Source organism: Nomascus leucogenys, chromosome 12, assembly GCF_006542625.1.
Source record: "Nomascus leucogenys isolate Asia chromosome 12, Asia_NLE_v1, whole genome shotgun sequence".
NCBI classification, from domain to species: domain Eukaryota; kingdom Metazoa; phylum Chordata; class Mammalia; order Primates; family Hylobatidae; genus Nomascus; species Nomascus leucogenys.
The window spans coordinates 42,924,615-42,940,462 of record NC_044392.1 but is presented as its reverse complement, the minus strand read 5'-3'; the positions used below and the strand labels follow the sequence as shown (position 1 = coordinate 42,940,462).

The following is a 15,848-nucleotide window of genomic DNA, read 5'->3' as shown; positions in this document are numbered from 1 at the left end:
CTGTATCTTTAAATAACCTCTCACTAACTTGTATGGAAGATATATCCTTGATGTGGAAGACCCTTTATTGCTGAACACAAACCTACTCATCTTCCTCGGTATAAATGCCTTCTATGACAGTTATTTACCTGTTGCCCCTCAGCAATACCCCATTCTTCTATATTTTGCAAATTGCCTTTTCTTTAACTCTCTTGCCTTCTGGCTTTTGATACTTATTAAACACTGAAAAAAAGGATGTAAGAGAAGGTGCTTCCCTTCTGCTTCCAGCTCCTGTTGGCATTTCCTAGCAGCAGTAGATAGCTGTGGATCCAGCCTCCAGTTTCCTTTAACACTCTTAGTGCCAGTCTTGCTGTGTTCCCTCAGAGGTACCAGCCACATCCACACCAGTCCTCTGGGTAATCATGATACTACTGCATGCTCCCACACCCACTGGGTATACCCAATAGATCACTTAATCAACTGTCAGGCCATTCCCACTCCTGGAAGGTTCTAGCATTGGACCTCCAAGGTTTCTTCTCTGAACTCCTGGTTTCTATTAACACCACATTTTCTCCATCCATTGCAAGTCTAAGCAGAGTAGCCATTTTCCTTAATTATGCATATGTGTTCCCCTAGCATCCCTTTTTGCTTTTACAAATTTTCACACTCATGTAAGCAATTCCCTATATTAAACCAGTTCTGTTTGAAATAATTGCCATTACTTTTGTTTTATTGGCTTACCCTTGAGAGTTAGAGCCTCAGACACACCAGAATATAACATTGAATATTGGGTGTGGGTAAGCACATTAGACTTCCATGGTATGTGGGAGAAATGGAACGCTCAGCATAAGATGGAGTAACGGAAGTGGTACTCTGGTAGAGATTCAGGATTGGCACATGTTCTCACAAGTGGGAGCTAAACAGTGGGTACACATGGACATATAGATGGAAATGACAGACACTGAGGACTCCACATGAGGGAGGGTGAGAGGGAGGTTAGTGTTGAAAAATTATCTATTGGGTACAATGTTCACTGTTTGGGTGTTGAGTACACTAGAAGCCCAAACCTCAGCATCACACAATATATCTATGTAACAAACCTGCACATGTACCTGTTGAATCTATTTTCAAAAACGCTTTTGGTTTGAGAAAGAGAAAGTAGAATCAATTGAAGGAGTAGGAGGCTGGCAGTCTAGGGGAGGGGTTTGGGAAGAGATATCTAAAGGTGATAGTTGGAGTGGAATGTGATTCTTCACTAAATGTTTTTTTGAAAATAAAAATTTATCTGAGGGGTTGGATATTGGTTTATATGGGGCACTGAAAACACCTATTACATGGGTTGCCTTCTGTTAGTGTAAATGTGTATTTGTCCTGGCACTTGGTGACAGCTGTCTTATGAGTTCGATTGTCATTGATCTGTTCAATGTTAAAGGATGTCTTAGAAAATCAGTTGAAAGCCAATCTCATAGGCTACAAATCTAGTTTTAGTGCTGTTATAATTTTTTTGTAGCCAAGGTAACAGAAATTCCATAATTCTAACTTGGTATAACTTTTTCTCTTCCCTATAATGTATTCAAAGACATATATACATAATAGACTATGATGAATGGGAACTCAAAACATCAATTTATTATTATTGGTTGAGTTTATGCTTAAAACTCAAGTGCAGATTTCTCTATAAGCTAAACAGGCATATGTGGCCTAGTTAGAAGGCCTAAGGGATTTTACTCTCTTGCTAAAGCCAACTACAAATCTAAAAATCTTACCACTCTCCTGCAAGTTACATATGACTGGACAATAGAGATATGTGTGTACGCACACGTGTGAAAAGAGGAACAGAGAGAGCAAGATGTTCAGTTTTAACACATGGGAGTGCAGGCCCACATGGAAAAAATAAGAGGAAGGATAAAATGCCAGGAGAGTCATTTTTTATATTCATGATCTTTTAACACAAAGTGATCCTGCCCACTTGTCAGTGTTGTGGTGTCAGACCCCAAAATAATAGTATCCACAGCTCTTGGAAAGGAACAAGGTTTAAAAGACTATTTATTTAACATCAAGAGTATATCTTCCCACAGATGACGCATGGCTTAATCTTCTATTGTTAAAGGTGAATACTTATACATTCTACTCCATTAATTTAAAAAATCACAGTCTTTTCAAGAGGTCATGTGAGAGCATTATAAAAGCATTAATAAAGAAAATAGATCATGTGGACTCAGTATTAATTCTTTTACTTATTAGTAGCAAGTCATTTTATTTGTTTGAGTGTCATTTTTCTCATCTACAAAATGTCGATTATAATATATACTTCCCAGGGGTGCTCTAAAGTTTAGATGAAGTAACAGTTTTAAACTGTAGCACACGATGCAGATATAAATAATTAACACATTAAACTTAACTCATTTACTTTTCATGAATCAACTTAATAGACTGGAGGCCTGGGGTGGGCAATATGACCAAGGAAGAGACAACTTGGGGGCCACTGAAATTAATTTTGCATCGATCTGTGATTTTCAACCCCCATCAGCAGCAAGTTTCAAGCTTCAAAGAAATGGAAGAAATGCAATTGACTTACATTCTTGGCAGACGTCCTACAATAAACAGGGCCTGTGAACAAAACATTCCACTTCCTTCCCTCCTGCTTCAACCCCTAAAAGGTATATGGCATTGATGAAGAGACTGGTGGAAGAAAAGGAAAAAAACTTAGAAACAAAATAAATCAATCAGGAGACTTGTATTGACAGGTGGAGCTTGAAAAGAGTTATAATGTGAGAAATCATCAATATTGTGAAACTTCCTTTTTGCTATCACTACTGCAAAAAGGGCAGAGAATGAAAATATCAAATTCAAGTTCTGGTCTCAAATGTACATGCAAACTCTTGAGTTGCATGGAGAACAGACTGATTGTTCCATAGGCAAAGCTTTCGAGTTGGTGAATATTTAGTGAAATTGACTTAAGCTTTAGCTTGCCTTGTCTGGTCATTTTGGGTGATTTTAGGTCTTGTCATTAATCCATTCCCCTGTGAATATCTTCAGGGTATGCTGACCAAATTTAGATGTGTGCCACTGCATGCAAAATTAGAAATGATCATATTTCATTAATACACTAGAAGCATGGAAATGGATAACTTTTCATAATTTTCTAACTTGAACATTATTTGGATATATCTTATGCATCAAATATTGTAATGGCACTTAACAGTATCTCATTTAACAATTGTGATCTGATGATTTTGGAAGACTGAGGTTCAGAAAACATCTAGAAAAATCCTAGAGATAGAAGCTTCCTGAGTCCCAGAACAGAGAGTTAGGGTTGTGCCACATTTTGCAGGGTTAGTTTTCAGCCTGGCTGAGATTGGGTGACAGTATTTACTAAAGCCTAAAATTCTGAACATATATATGCTTTCCTATAATAACCATCTGTTATTTTTCACTCAATTGAAAAAAAAAACCTTCAATAGGCAATAATTCATGTGAGTGTGGCAAGCAGTTGTATTTTTCTAAATTTTATATTTGGAAATGAAGGGAAATGATCTCTGTTCCTGAACATAATGTGCAATTGCTTGATCATTTGTATTATAACTTGTGCTTTACAGTTTGGAAACAGCAGAATCAAGATTTTTTTTTTTTGAGACAGTCTTACTCTGTCACCCAGGCTGGAGTGCAGTGACACAATCTCACTGCAACCTTCTGCCTCCTGGGTTCAAGCGGTTCTCCTGTCTCAGGCTCCTGAGTAGGTGAGATTACAGGAGCCCACCACGGCATCCGGTGAATTTGTGTATTTTTTGGTAGAGACAGGATTTCACTATGTTGGCCAGGCTGGTCTTGAACTCCTGACCTCAGATGATCCACCTGCCTCAGCCTTCCAAAATGCTGGGATTACAGTCGTGAGAAACAGCGCCTGGCCAGAATCAAGATTAATTTCACGACAGGGAAATTGTTCTTCTCACAATTTTATAAAGAGCTGATTTGAACTCTTTATTTCTCAAGCTATAAATCATTGGGTTGAACAATGGAGTTATAATAGTGTAGGATACTGATATTAGAGCATCCTGGCTTGAGGAGTAGTTGGACTGAGGCCTTAAGTAGATAAAGGAGGCACAGCCATAGTGGACAGTGACAATAATGAGGTGAGATACACAGGTGGAAAAAGCTTTGCACCTACCCAATGTGGAAGGAAACTGAAGTATGACAGAGAGGATGTGAACATAGGACACCAAGATCAACAATAAGGGGATAGCCAGGACCAATGTACAGAGCATGAAGATGACAATCTGACTAAAGTGGTTATGGTGAGATGCAAGCTTGAGGACAGGAGAGATGTCACAGAAGAAGTGATGTAGTTGATTGGAGGAATAAAACGGCAGGTGAAATACCAAGGATGTGATGATCTGTGCAACAGTGAAGCCACAGGCACAGGCAGCAGCCACTAGTCCCATACACATCCCATGTCCCATGAGCACTGAGTAGCGCAGTGGGTTACAGATGGCCACGTAACGATCATAACCCATGACTGCCAGCAGGAAGGAGTGAGAGCAGCCAAGGAAGAGGAAGGAAAACATTTGGATGGCACAGCCCAGGAAAGAAATGGTCTTCTTCTGGGACAGCAGGTCAACCAGCATCTTGGGTACAATGACGAAGGTGTAGCAAATCTCAGAGCAAGAGAGGATGGCAAGGAAGAAGTACATGGGGATATGAAGGGCCCTGTCCAGCACAATGGTGGAAATGATGATTGCATTGGTGCCCAGAGTGAACAGATAGAGGAGCAGGAAGATAACAAAGAGCAGCTGCTGCAGCCTGGCCAGGGTTGAGAAGCCGAGGAAGATGAACTCTCTCACCACAGTCTGATTGACCCGCTCCATGGAGCATACATCATCAGGAGACAATTCAGGAGAGAAGAGGTCAGCACCAAAAGAAATCTCTGAAAATTAGTAGATTCACAGAAAATTGATCATCAGCATGTGTTTTCAGATTTTGAGTTCTAAACTCATCTTTTCTCCTCCCTCTTGTTTTTCCAAGACATGATGTTGCTAAAATCAGGCAAGCTTTCATCAAACTTTGAGTCTCTATAGTAGTTCCAACACCATAGCCAAACAGTTCTTGAAATGTTTCAGATTCAAATAGCCCTTCACCTCCATTCCCATGATGAGGCTGTTACTCAGATTCTTAGCCTCTCACTCTTAGATTATCTTGCAAAGCTTGTCTTTCTGGCTTTCTTGTATCCATATTCTCTCATAAAAAAATCTTTCCTGCAGTTGCAAAGTAAACCATCTGAATATACCATAGTTATCTATAACTCAATGGTTCTTAATTGTCATTCTCCTTACACCTAAACCCCCACTCTTAGTTTTAATCTCTCCATAACTTAGATGCAAATTCTCTTCAACAGTGTTTTCCTTACCTCCTGGCAGGAATTGTCAGTTATACTTTTATTATGCTGGCTCTTTCTTCTGTAGCTTTATCCTGGTCCCAAAGTGGAAAAAAATGCTCTTCTTCTTTCTATTCATTAATTTCAAGATGGAATATGTCTATACCTCCTCCAATACCTATATCAGAGTCTTTCCTCTGTTAGGGAGGACGACAGTCTTTCTTCAGGATTCTGTCCATTTTCGTCACTTCCCTTAACTCGTTCTGAAGTCACATTTTGGCTCCTTTCCCATGGCCACTGTTACATCTCTGCAACCCATCTTTCCCCTGATGACAGCCTAATCTTTTAAAATATAAATTGTATTATATTGCTTCACTCTTCAAAAATTTTACTTATGGCTATAGTATAGAGTTCAAACTCTTCATTGTTTCCAAAAGTCTTTCCTCTGGGGAAATAAACTATGTTTCTATGCTCATTTTCAAACCTTTATGGGATATATCACTATTGCCCAAATATGTTCTGTACTTCCTTGCCTCTATTCCCTGCTCATATTCGTTTGTTATTCACTTTTATTTACAGATATTTTATGGTTCTCCTGAAGCCTCCATTAAAATCTACCTTTTTGAAAGCTTCCTTGCTACCTCCTGGTGAAAGGAGTTGTTTCTTCCTCAGAACTCACATAAGACATTGATTGCCAAAATTATGTGATATTTACTTAATTTTGAAATATTCTAATGAATTGTTCTTATATCTATTTTCTCTACCAGATTTTGTGCCTTTGAGGAAAAGACGTGAATTGTATGTATCTTTACCTGAGCTCTCCTCAGCATCTAGAACCATATTAAGTACTTAACACCTTCTCAATAAATGATTGTTATATAAATAAGAGAGTTAACTTGCCACATTATCTATTTTATTCATGGGCAGCACAGACTTCTTAGAACTCACAGAGTAAGAAAATTCTCAGTGTTATTTCATACTAGGCACAAGAATTGCTCAGTATCAAGAATGCTAAGAATGTCTGCACCACATAAAACTAAGTCTGGCCCATTTAAACCTGAAAGAGAAATCTCTGTTTACAATAGAAAACTGGCACTGAAGAGAGCATCTGGTCATCAGAATTCTGTGTACCTAAGATGACTCCCAATTCCTAGTACATTTGCTGCTCTTTAGAGCATATTAGAACTCAAATAAGTGAGAGAAAAATCATAAAGATAACCTTACAATTATCCCATTAAAAAGTATATTACTAAAATTACCTTAACTAATATTAACAACAAAATTAATAACAATGCATTTTTATGTTACCTAAGAACTACCAAATCAAGAGTGTCAGATAGTACACATGTATTAAGCAGTGTGATTATAACAATGTGTCAGCTACCGGGTCTGCAATGAAGATACACATTTAAATAAGACCCAGTCCTGAGCCTCTAGTTCGTTTCAAGGGTGAGACACATTCAGAAGAAGATGTTATTAAAAATGTGGTGATTGAGATGATAGATATGCATTTGAAATTATAGGAGCACTCAGGAGACAAATCTTGTATACATTCTTGAAAAATGATATGTATTTTTTATTTATTTCTGGGTTTCTTTATATATGTTATGAAAAGGCTGAACTAAGTGTACTTGGAGAAATATCATAACACAGGCACTGTTTAGTTTCTAAAACTTTTAATCTAAATATATAAATAGGGCAAGTAAGTACATTTGCTTCTCCTTGCTTCTGGAAGAGTACAAGGATGTTTTCTGCTTGCATATTCTACTTTATATCACTCCCTTCCTCAACCCCATGAAAGGGACAAATACCCTCCTCCTCCTCTCTCTTATTCCTCTGGTTCTTCACTCAATATCTAGCACAAGGTTTTTTCTTTTTTATTGCCTAGGTGGTTGGCATATTTATTACTAATATACTATTAACTTTCAAATTCTATATTCTATATTCTCTAGTTTTTAGTACTACTAATAAATTTCTATGTATAGAATCTGAAATTTTACTCTCACAAGCACATGTAAAGTTGAGTAATGTAGGAATAAAATAGGCTTTAAATTTAGACAGATGTAGGCTTTAATCCTGACTCTGGCAAGTTCTAGTGGTAAAACCTTAATAAATTCTCTAAGGCTTATTTTCTCATTTGTACGGTAAGAATAGTTCCTGCCTCCTGGGCTATCATGAGAATTAATTCAGGTAATATATATGAAAGAGATTTGTCCCATAAATAAGGAGTGCTTAGTAAGTACTTCTGTTTTATTACTTTATTGTTGTTCTATAGGTATTGGTATTAGAAATATTTTCATTAGTGAGGTAATAAGCATTTAACTCATGGCAAGTTATTGAAACTAATTTTTCTGTATTTTCCAAGGAAGAGAAAATTTAAGAGAAATTATTCTTCCCTTGAGGCTCTCCAAACCTGACTGAAAGTAACTTGGTTTTCCATGGAGTTCTGTTTTGCTCTTGGAGGGAGGCCATATATATTTAGGCACCAATCTCAACAATTTATTGAGTTCCTAAAGACTGGAGCAGATTGTCTAACAATTCTCATGTTTTACAATTTCATGATTTCTGCTACTATCTAAGCACTATAGATATAATTATGAATAAAATCATTGCCCTTTTCTCAGAGAAGAAAGACTCAAACACCTATTCATATTATAAAACAGCCTATAAACATTATAAAACAAGTATAAACAAAATGTCCTGAAAATCTGGAGGAAAAACCCAAAATTTTAGGGAAGGCTTTGAAGAACAAGTAGTATTTGAATTTCTCCTGTAAGAATTTTAATAAAAATACTGGCTGAGTCTAAATGACATTACTTATCTAGATATTTTGATTGAACTAACTAATCTTTTTTTAATGTCAATTGGCCTTTCAGAATTAAAATGTCAGTTTACAAAGGCCCATGAAACAAGAGACACTAATTATTCTCCCTGTTCTCTTCTGTTTCCTTACAATAAACTTCATGTTTCATGTTGAGGTCACAAACTCAAAAAACTAGCAAACAAGTAGACAAAAACAAAGAAAAAATAAACTCAATTATGTTTTTTTGGGAGCATTATTCCATTTTATCAGTCTATCAATATTGCTTTTGATGTTTCCAGGAAGAAAAAATAGAACACAATTATGGCATGAGTTTATTAATCAAAATTAAGAATTATCTTGTCATAATGTAAGGCAAGTTGACATTTATTACATGCTCTGTTTGTTCTAGATTTGGTGAAAATACTGTTACATATATGCTCTCATTTGGTCCTCACAACAACCTTATGAAGTATTTATTACTTTTAATATCTTCATTATAAAGATAAGAAATTTGAGAATCAGAGTTTGGGGACTCCTCTTAAGTTCACACAGCTGGTGGAACCAACACTAGACTACAGTACAATCTGTGTGTGTGTGTGTGTGTGTGTGTGGTGAGAAAGGGAAAGCAGTATTCAACACTCTCCTTCCAGATAAAGCCATTTAAAGGAAAAGACTTCTGCTACTGTTTTGTTATGGGCTCAGTTTTCAACTTTGCTGTGTATTAGCTATAGGACTTTGATGTGTCTGAATCAATTTTTTCATCTTTATAGTAGGGTTCATTTATTCTGATGTCAGCTAAACTAACTTTTAAGATTTCTTTAAAATGGATGAGACAATGCTTTTTTTAACAGTTGAGTGGTTTCCCAGATATTATTTATGTAAGTATAACTTGGAATTGAAAAGGGGCAGATAGCGCTGGTAGTTTTGAGAAGAACATACCTTTCATACTGCTTCCTGTACCTTTGTTGGTTTTGGGAGGGATTTAATAAAATAAAGATCATTTCACTTTTCAGGACTGGGAAAGGTATGTTGCAGTAGTTCTTGTTTCTTACTCAAGAGGTCTCCAGAAAGCCAGAGTCACAGTTACAGCTGTATATGGTCTTAAAGATCTAGCTTAGTAGTTTCATCGGACAGATGCAGAAATTGAGTTTCAGAGAGTGCTATGAAGTTTCTAAGACTAGAAAGCAACTGAGTGGATGTGTTAGCAACGGAACAGAGGTCTTTTCTCTTTCAGAAGAATGTGATTGCCACAGTATTATCCTGCCTTCTGAAGATATTTATTTCATCGATAATTACTTTCTCTTTATTGGCAGCAGTTACTTATGGTGTTCTTTTCCTAAGTCTACGTCCTTGTGCTAGTGTTTTTGCCTGTTTCTGTTTTTGGTTTCCCAGAGGGCAGGGTTTCTTAGTCTTTATATCTGTCAATTATAACTATTTTCAGAGCATTTATTAAGTTCTCAGCCATATATTAGGTATTATATCTTTGTGTAGATCCTATCTAATACAGTCCTTTCTACAAAAACGTCATTATTTAAAATTTTGTAATTAAAATATTGTTGAGTGTCCTGTCAAATTAAATCAGAACCAAAAGAGTGCGTATATAAATTTAGAAAGAAAAATGAATCAGTTAATTTAAAAATATATAAAATTTATATGCACAATTTTGCAGAAAAGCACTTTAAAACTTAAATAATCCTGATTAACATTATTTGATGTACTTTAGTTGTGAGTCTCTCTTTCTGTTACTGGTAGTGTACTTGCATGGGCTCATCACCCTTCTTCTCTTACCTGCAATGTGAGTCCTGCCGGAGAATAGATGTTTACTTTCATTTCCTGTCCATTGCCCAGTTTCTCAATGTTGTAGATGCTTAGTCCAAGCAAGATGGATGTCTATTATTCATAGAGTGCTTCTATTTTCCTCTGCCTCTCTCTAAGAGAAGCCAGGGACATAAAGGCTACAAGAGACAGAATTCAAGTTGACGTGTAGAACGGAAAAAGGCCAAAATGGGTCACAGGCTACTGATCTTTACTCAGAGGTAGAGATGTGATGATGGTCTAGGGTCTTAGACCCAGACTGAAGTCAAATGTTACCAGTCTCCTGTCATTTTATGTCAATTGACTAAAGATCACAAGCCACAGCTAACAGTCACCATTAAGCAGTAGGAATTTTCATTATATTTGTTGGCAGCAAGTGGTTCTTCTGTGGGTCTCCTGATGCCATAGCCATTGCCATGGAGACATTGCACTGGGTTTAATTAACTACTGAGTTGATTGTGGAAAATAGAGGCAAGTCACTAAATGCCCAATTGCTCAAAATGGGGCCCAGACATTAGGGCTTAGGGAGCAGAAGGCTCTAAGCCATCCTCAGATGCAGCAATTTTAGAAAATGTGACTAATTTTAAGCTTATTTCTCATTTTGTTATGTTATTGAAGAGACAAAAGAGAATTTTTATGCAGGCATTTTACAATAATAGGTGTATTGTAAAACATGTTGGTTTAACTGAAAATCTTTTTGTACTCATAATTGAAAGATAGTTCTTTGTTAGGCTGAGAAGGTAAACTGGGCAATGGCTTTTTAGAGTGAAGACTGTGCTCAGAATAAGCTGGAGGAAGATTCATTTCACCGTCTTAACCCCTGAGTTGATTTTTTCTACCTTTCTACTCCGTCATCCATAAATGAATATAGTGTGCTGTTATATGTATGAGACACTAAATAAACATGTGCTGAATGTTGCGTGAATAAATGGTTGTATTCAACAATACCCCAACTACATAAATCCCTCAGCTAAATAAAAATACCATCATTCATTTTCTAATCTCCAATATTTCTGGTTTCCACTTTCCTCATTGTTCAACTGGCAATTAATATAATTTCTTTTTTTTTATTATACATTGAGTTCCGGGATACATGTGCAGAACGTGCAGGTTTGATATATAGGTACACGTGTGCCATGGTGGTTTGCCTTACCCATCAACCCATCATCTACATTAGGTATTTCTCATAATGCTATCCCTCCCCTACCCCCCAACCCCTGACAGGCCTCAATGTGTGATGTTCCTCTCCCTATGTCCATGTGTTCTCGTTGTTCAACTCCCACTTATGAGTGAGAACATGCAGTGTTTGGTTTTCTGTTCCTGTATTAGTTTACTGAGAATGGTGGTTTCCAGTTTCATCCACGACCCTACAAAGGACATAAACTCATCTTTTTATGGCTGCATAGTATTCCATGGTGTATATATGCCACATTTTCTTTATCCAGTCTATCATTGATTAGCATTTGGGTTGGTTCCAAGTCTTTGCTATTGTGAATAGTGCTGCAATAAACATACATGTGTGTGTGTCTTAATAGTAGAATGATTCGTAATCCTTTGGACATATACCCAGCAATGGGATTGCTGGGTTAAATGGTATTTCTGGTTCTAGATCCTTGAGGAATTGCCACACCATCTTCCACAATGGTTGAACTAATTTACACTCCCACCAGCAATGTAAAAGTGTTCATATTTCTCCACATCATCTCCAGCATATGTTGTTTCCTGACTTTTTAATGATCGCCATTCTAACTGGCATGAGATGGTATCTCATTGTGGTTTTGATTTGCATTTCTCTAATGACCAGTGATGATGGGCTTTTTTTCATATGTTTGTTGGCCGCATAAATGTCTTCGTTTGAGAAGTGTCTGTTTATAACCTTTGGCCACTTTTTGACGGGATTGTTTGTTTTTTTCTTGTAAATCTGTTTAAGTTCTTTGTAGATTCTGGATATTAGCCCTTTGTAAGATGGATAGATTGCAAAAATTTTCTCCCATTTTGTAGGTTGCCTGTTCACTCTGATGATAGTTTCATTTGCTGTGCAGAAGCTCTTTAGTTTAATTAGATCCCATTTGTCAATTTTGGCTCTTGTTTCCATTGCATTTGGTGTTTTAGTCATGAAGCCTTTGCATATGCCTATGTCCTGAATGGTATTGCCTAGGTTTTCTTCCAGGTTTTAATGGTTTTAGGTCTTACATTTCAGTCTTTAATCCACCTTGAGTTAATTTTTGTATAAGGTGTAAGGAAGGGATCCAGTTTCAGTTTTCTGCATATGGCTAGCCAGTTTTCCCAACACCATTTATTAAATAGGGAATCCTTTCCCCATTGCTTGTTCTTGTCAGTTTTGTTAAAGATCAGATGGTTGTAGATGTGTGGTGTTATTTCCGAGGCCACTGTTCTGTTCCATTGGTCTATATATCTGTTTTGGTACCAGTACCACACTGTTTTGGTTACTGTAGCCTTGTAATACAGTTTGAAGTCAGCGTGATTCCTCTAGCTTTGTTCTTTTTGCTTAGGATTGTCTTGGCTATACGGGCTCTTTTTCAGTTCCATATGAAAGATCAAGTAGTTTTTTCTAATTCTGTGAAGAAAGTCAATGGTAGCTTGATGGGGATAGCATTGAATCTATAAATTACTTTGGGGAGTATGGCCATATTCACAATATTGATTCTTCCTATTGATGAACATGGAATGCTTTTTCATTTGTTTGTGTCCTCTGTTATTTCCTTGAGCAGTGGTTTGTAGTTCTCCTTGAAGAGGTCCTTCACATACCTTGTAAGTTGTATTCTTAGGTATTTTATTCTCTTTGCAGCAATTGTGAATGGGAGCTCATTTATGATTTGACTCTCTGTTTATTATTAGTGTATAGGAATGCTTGTGATTTTTGCACACTGATTTTGTATCCTGAGACTTTGCTGAAGTTTCTCATCAGTTTAAGGAGATTTTGGGCTAAGACAATTGGGTTTTCTAAATATACGATCATGTCACTTGTAAACAGAGACAATTTGACTCCCTATATTCCTATTTGAATATTCTTTATTTCTTTCTCTTGCCTGATTGCCCTGGCCAGAACTTCCAATACTATGTTGAATAGCAGTGGTGAGAGAGGGAATCCTTGTCTTGTGCCGGTTTTCAAAGGGAATGCTTCCAGTTTTGCCTATTCAGTATGATATTGTCTGTGGGTTTGTCATAAATAGCTCTTATTATTTTGAGATATGATCCATCAATACCTAGTTTATTGAGAGTTTTTAGCATGAAGCGGTGTTGAATTTTGTCAAAGGTCTTTTCTGCATCTATTGAGATAATCATATGGTTTTTGTCATTGATTCTGTTTATGTGATGAATTACGTTTATTGATTTGCATATGTTGAACCAGCTTTGTATACCAGAGATGAAGCCGACTTGATTGTGGTGGTTAAGCTTTTTGATGTGTTGCTGGATTTGGTTTTCCAATATTTTATCGAGGATTTTTGCATCAATGTTCATCAGGGATATTGGCCTGAAATTTTCTTTTTTTGTTGTGTCTCTGCCAGGTTTTGGTATCAGAATGATGCTGGCCTCATAAAATGAGTTAGGGAGAGTCCCTCTTTTTTCCGTTGTTTGGAATAGTGTCAGAAGGAATGGTACCATCTCCTCTTTCTACCTCTGGTAGAATTTTGCTATGAGTCTGTCTGGTCCTGGGCTTTTTTTGGTTGGTGGGCTATTAATGACTGCCTCAATTTCAGAACTTGTTATTGGTCTATTCAGGGATTCGACTTCTTCCTAGTTTAGTCTTGGGAGGGTGTATGTTTCCAGGAATTTATCCATTTTTTCTAGATTTTCTATTTTATTTGCATAGAAGTGTTTATAGTATTCTCTGATGGTAGTTTGAATTTCTGTGGGATTAGTGGTGATACTCTCTTCATCATTTGTATTGCGTCTATTTGATTCTTCTCTCTTTTCTTTATTAGTCTTGCTAGCGGTCTGTCAATTTTGTTGATCTTTTCAAAAATCCACCTCCTTGATTCATTGATTTTTAGAAGAATTTTTCATGTATCTATCTCCTTCAGTTCTGCTTTGATCTTAGTCATTTCTTGCCTTCTGCTAGTTTTTGAATTTGTTTGATCTTGCTTCTCTAGTTCTTTTAATTGTGATGTTAGGCTGTTGATTTTAGATCTTTCCCACTTTCTCCTGTAGACATTTAGTGCTATAAATTTTCCTTTAAACACCGCTTTAGCTGTGTCCCAGAAATTCTGGTACATTGTGTCTTTGTTCTCATTGGTTACAAAGAATGTATTTATTTCTGCCTTAATTTCATTATTTACCCAGTAGTCATTCAGGAACAGGTTGTTTAGTTTCCTTGTAGTTGTGTGGTTTTGCACGAGTTTCTTTATCCTGAGTTCTCTCTTGATTGCCCTGTGGTCTGAGAGACTGTTTGTTATGAAATCTGTTCTCTTGCATTTGCTGAGGAATATTTTACTTCCAATTACGTGGTCAATTTTAGAATAAGGGCGACATGGTGCTGAAAAGAATGTATATTCTGTTGATTTGGGGTGGAGAGTTCTGTAGATGTCTATTAGGTCTGCTTGGTCTAGAGCTGAGTTTAAGCCCTGAATATCCTTGTTTATTTTCTGTCTCGTTGATCTGTCTAATATTGACTGTGGGATGTTAAAGTCTCCCAGTATTATTGTGTTGGAGTCTAAGTCTTTTTGTAGGTCTCTAAGAACTTGCTTTATGAATCTGGGTGCTCCTGTATTGGGTGCATATATATTTAGGATAGTTAGCTCTTGTTGTTGCATTGATCCCTTTACCATTATGTAATGCCCTTCTTTGTCTTTTTTGTTCTTTGTTGGTTTAAAGTTTGTTTTATCAGAGACTACGATTGCAATCTCTGCTTTTTTAGCTTTCCATTTGCTTGGTAAATATTCTTCCATCCTTTTATTTTGAGCCTATGTGTGTCTTTGCACATGAGATGGGTCTCCTGAATACAGTACATCAATAATTCTTGACTCTTTATCCAATTTGCCAGTCTGTGTCTTTTAATTGAGGGTGCTTAGCCCATTTACATTTAAGGTAAATATTGTTTTATGTGAATTTGAGTCTGTCATTATGATGCTAGCTTTTTTTTTTTTTTTTTTTTTTTTTGCTCCTTAGTTGATGCAGTTTCTCTATAGTGCCAATGGACTTTACAATTTGGTATGTTGTTGCAGTGGCTGGCACCAGTTTTTCCTTTGAATATATATTGCTTCCTTCAGGTGCTCTTGTAAGGCAGGCCTGGTGGTGACAATATCTCTCAGCATTTGCTTGTCTGTAAAGGCTTTTACTTCTCCTTTGCTTAGGAAGCTTAGTTTGGTTGGATATAAAATTCTGGGTTGAAAATTCTTTTCTTTAAGAATGTTGAATATTGGCCCCCACTCTCTTCTGGCTTGTAGGGTTTCTGCTGAGAGATCTGCTGTTTGTCTGATGGGCCTCCCTTTGTGGGTAACCCGACCTTTCTCTCTGGCTGCCCTTTACATTTTTTCCTTCATTTCGACCTTAGTGAATCTGACAATTATGTGTCTTGGGGTTGCTCTTCTCGAGGAGTATCTTTGTGGTGTTCTCTGTATTTCCTGAATTTGAATGTTGGCCTGTCTTGCTAGGTTGGGGAAGTTCTCCTGGATAATATCCTCAAGAATGTTTTCCAGCTTGGTTCCCTTCACCCTGTCACTTTCAGGTACACCAGTGAAATGTAGATTTGGTCTTTTCACATAGTCCCAGATTTTTTGGAGATTTTGTTCATTCCTTTTCATTCTTTTTTCTCTAATCTTGTCTTCATGCTTTATTTCATTAAGTTGATCTTCAATCTCTGATATCCCTTCTTCCACTTGATCAATTCATCTATTGATATTTGTGTATGCTTCACAA

At 36.9% G+C, this 15,848-nt stretch overlaps 1 protein-coding gene across 1 annotated transcript; it reads right to left on the bottom strand.

Moving 5' to 3' along the window:
- Positions 1–3,230: 3,230 nt before the first annotated feature.
- Positions 3,231–4,844, bottom strand: LOC100587358 (olfactory receptor 10K2). Its single transcript, XM_030825013.1, has 2 exons — positions 4,149–4,844; positions 3,231–3,278 (listed from the first exon to the last, which is right to left on the bottom strand). Exons 1-2 carry the CDS (start codon positions 4,842–4,844, stop codon positions 3,231–3,233), a joined length of 744 nt encoding a protein of 247 aa, XP_030680873.1.
- Positions 4,845–15,848: the final 11,004 nt, after the last annotated feature.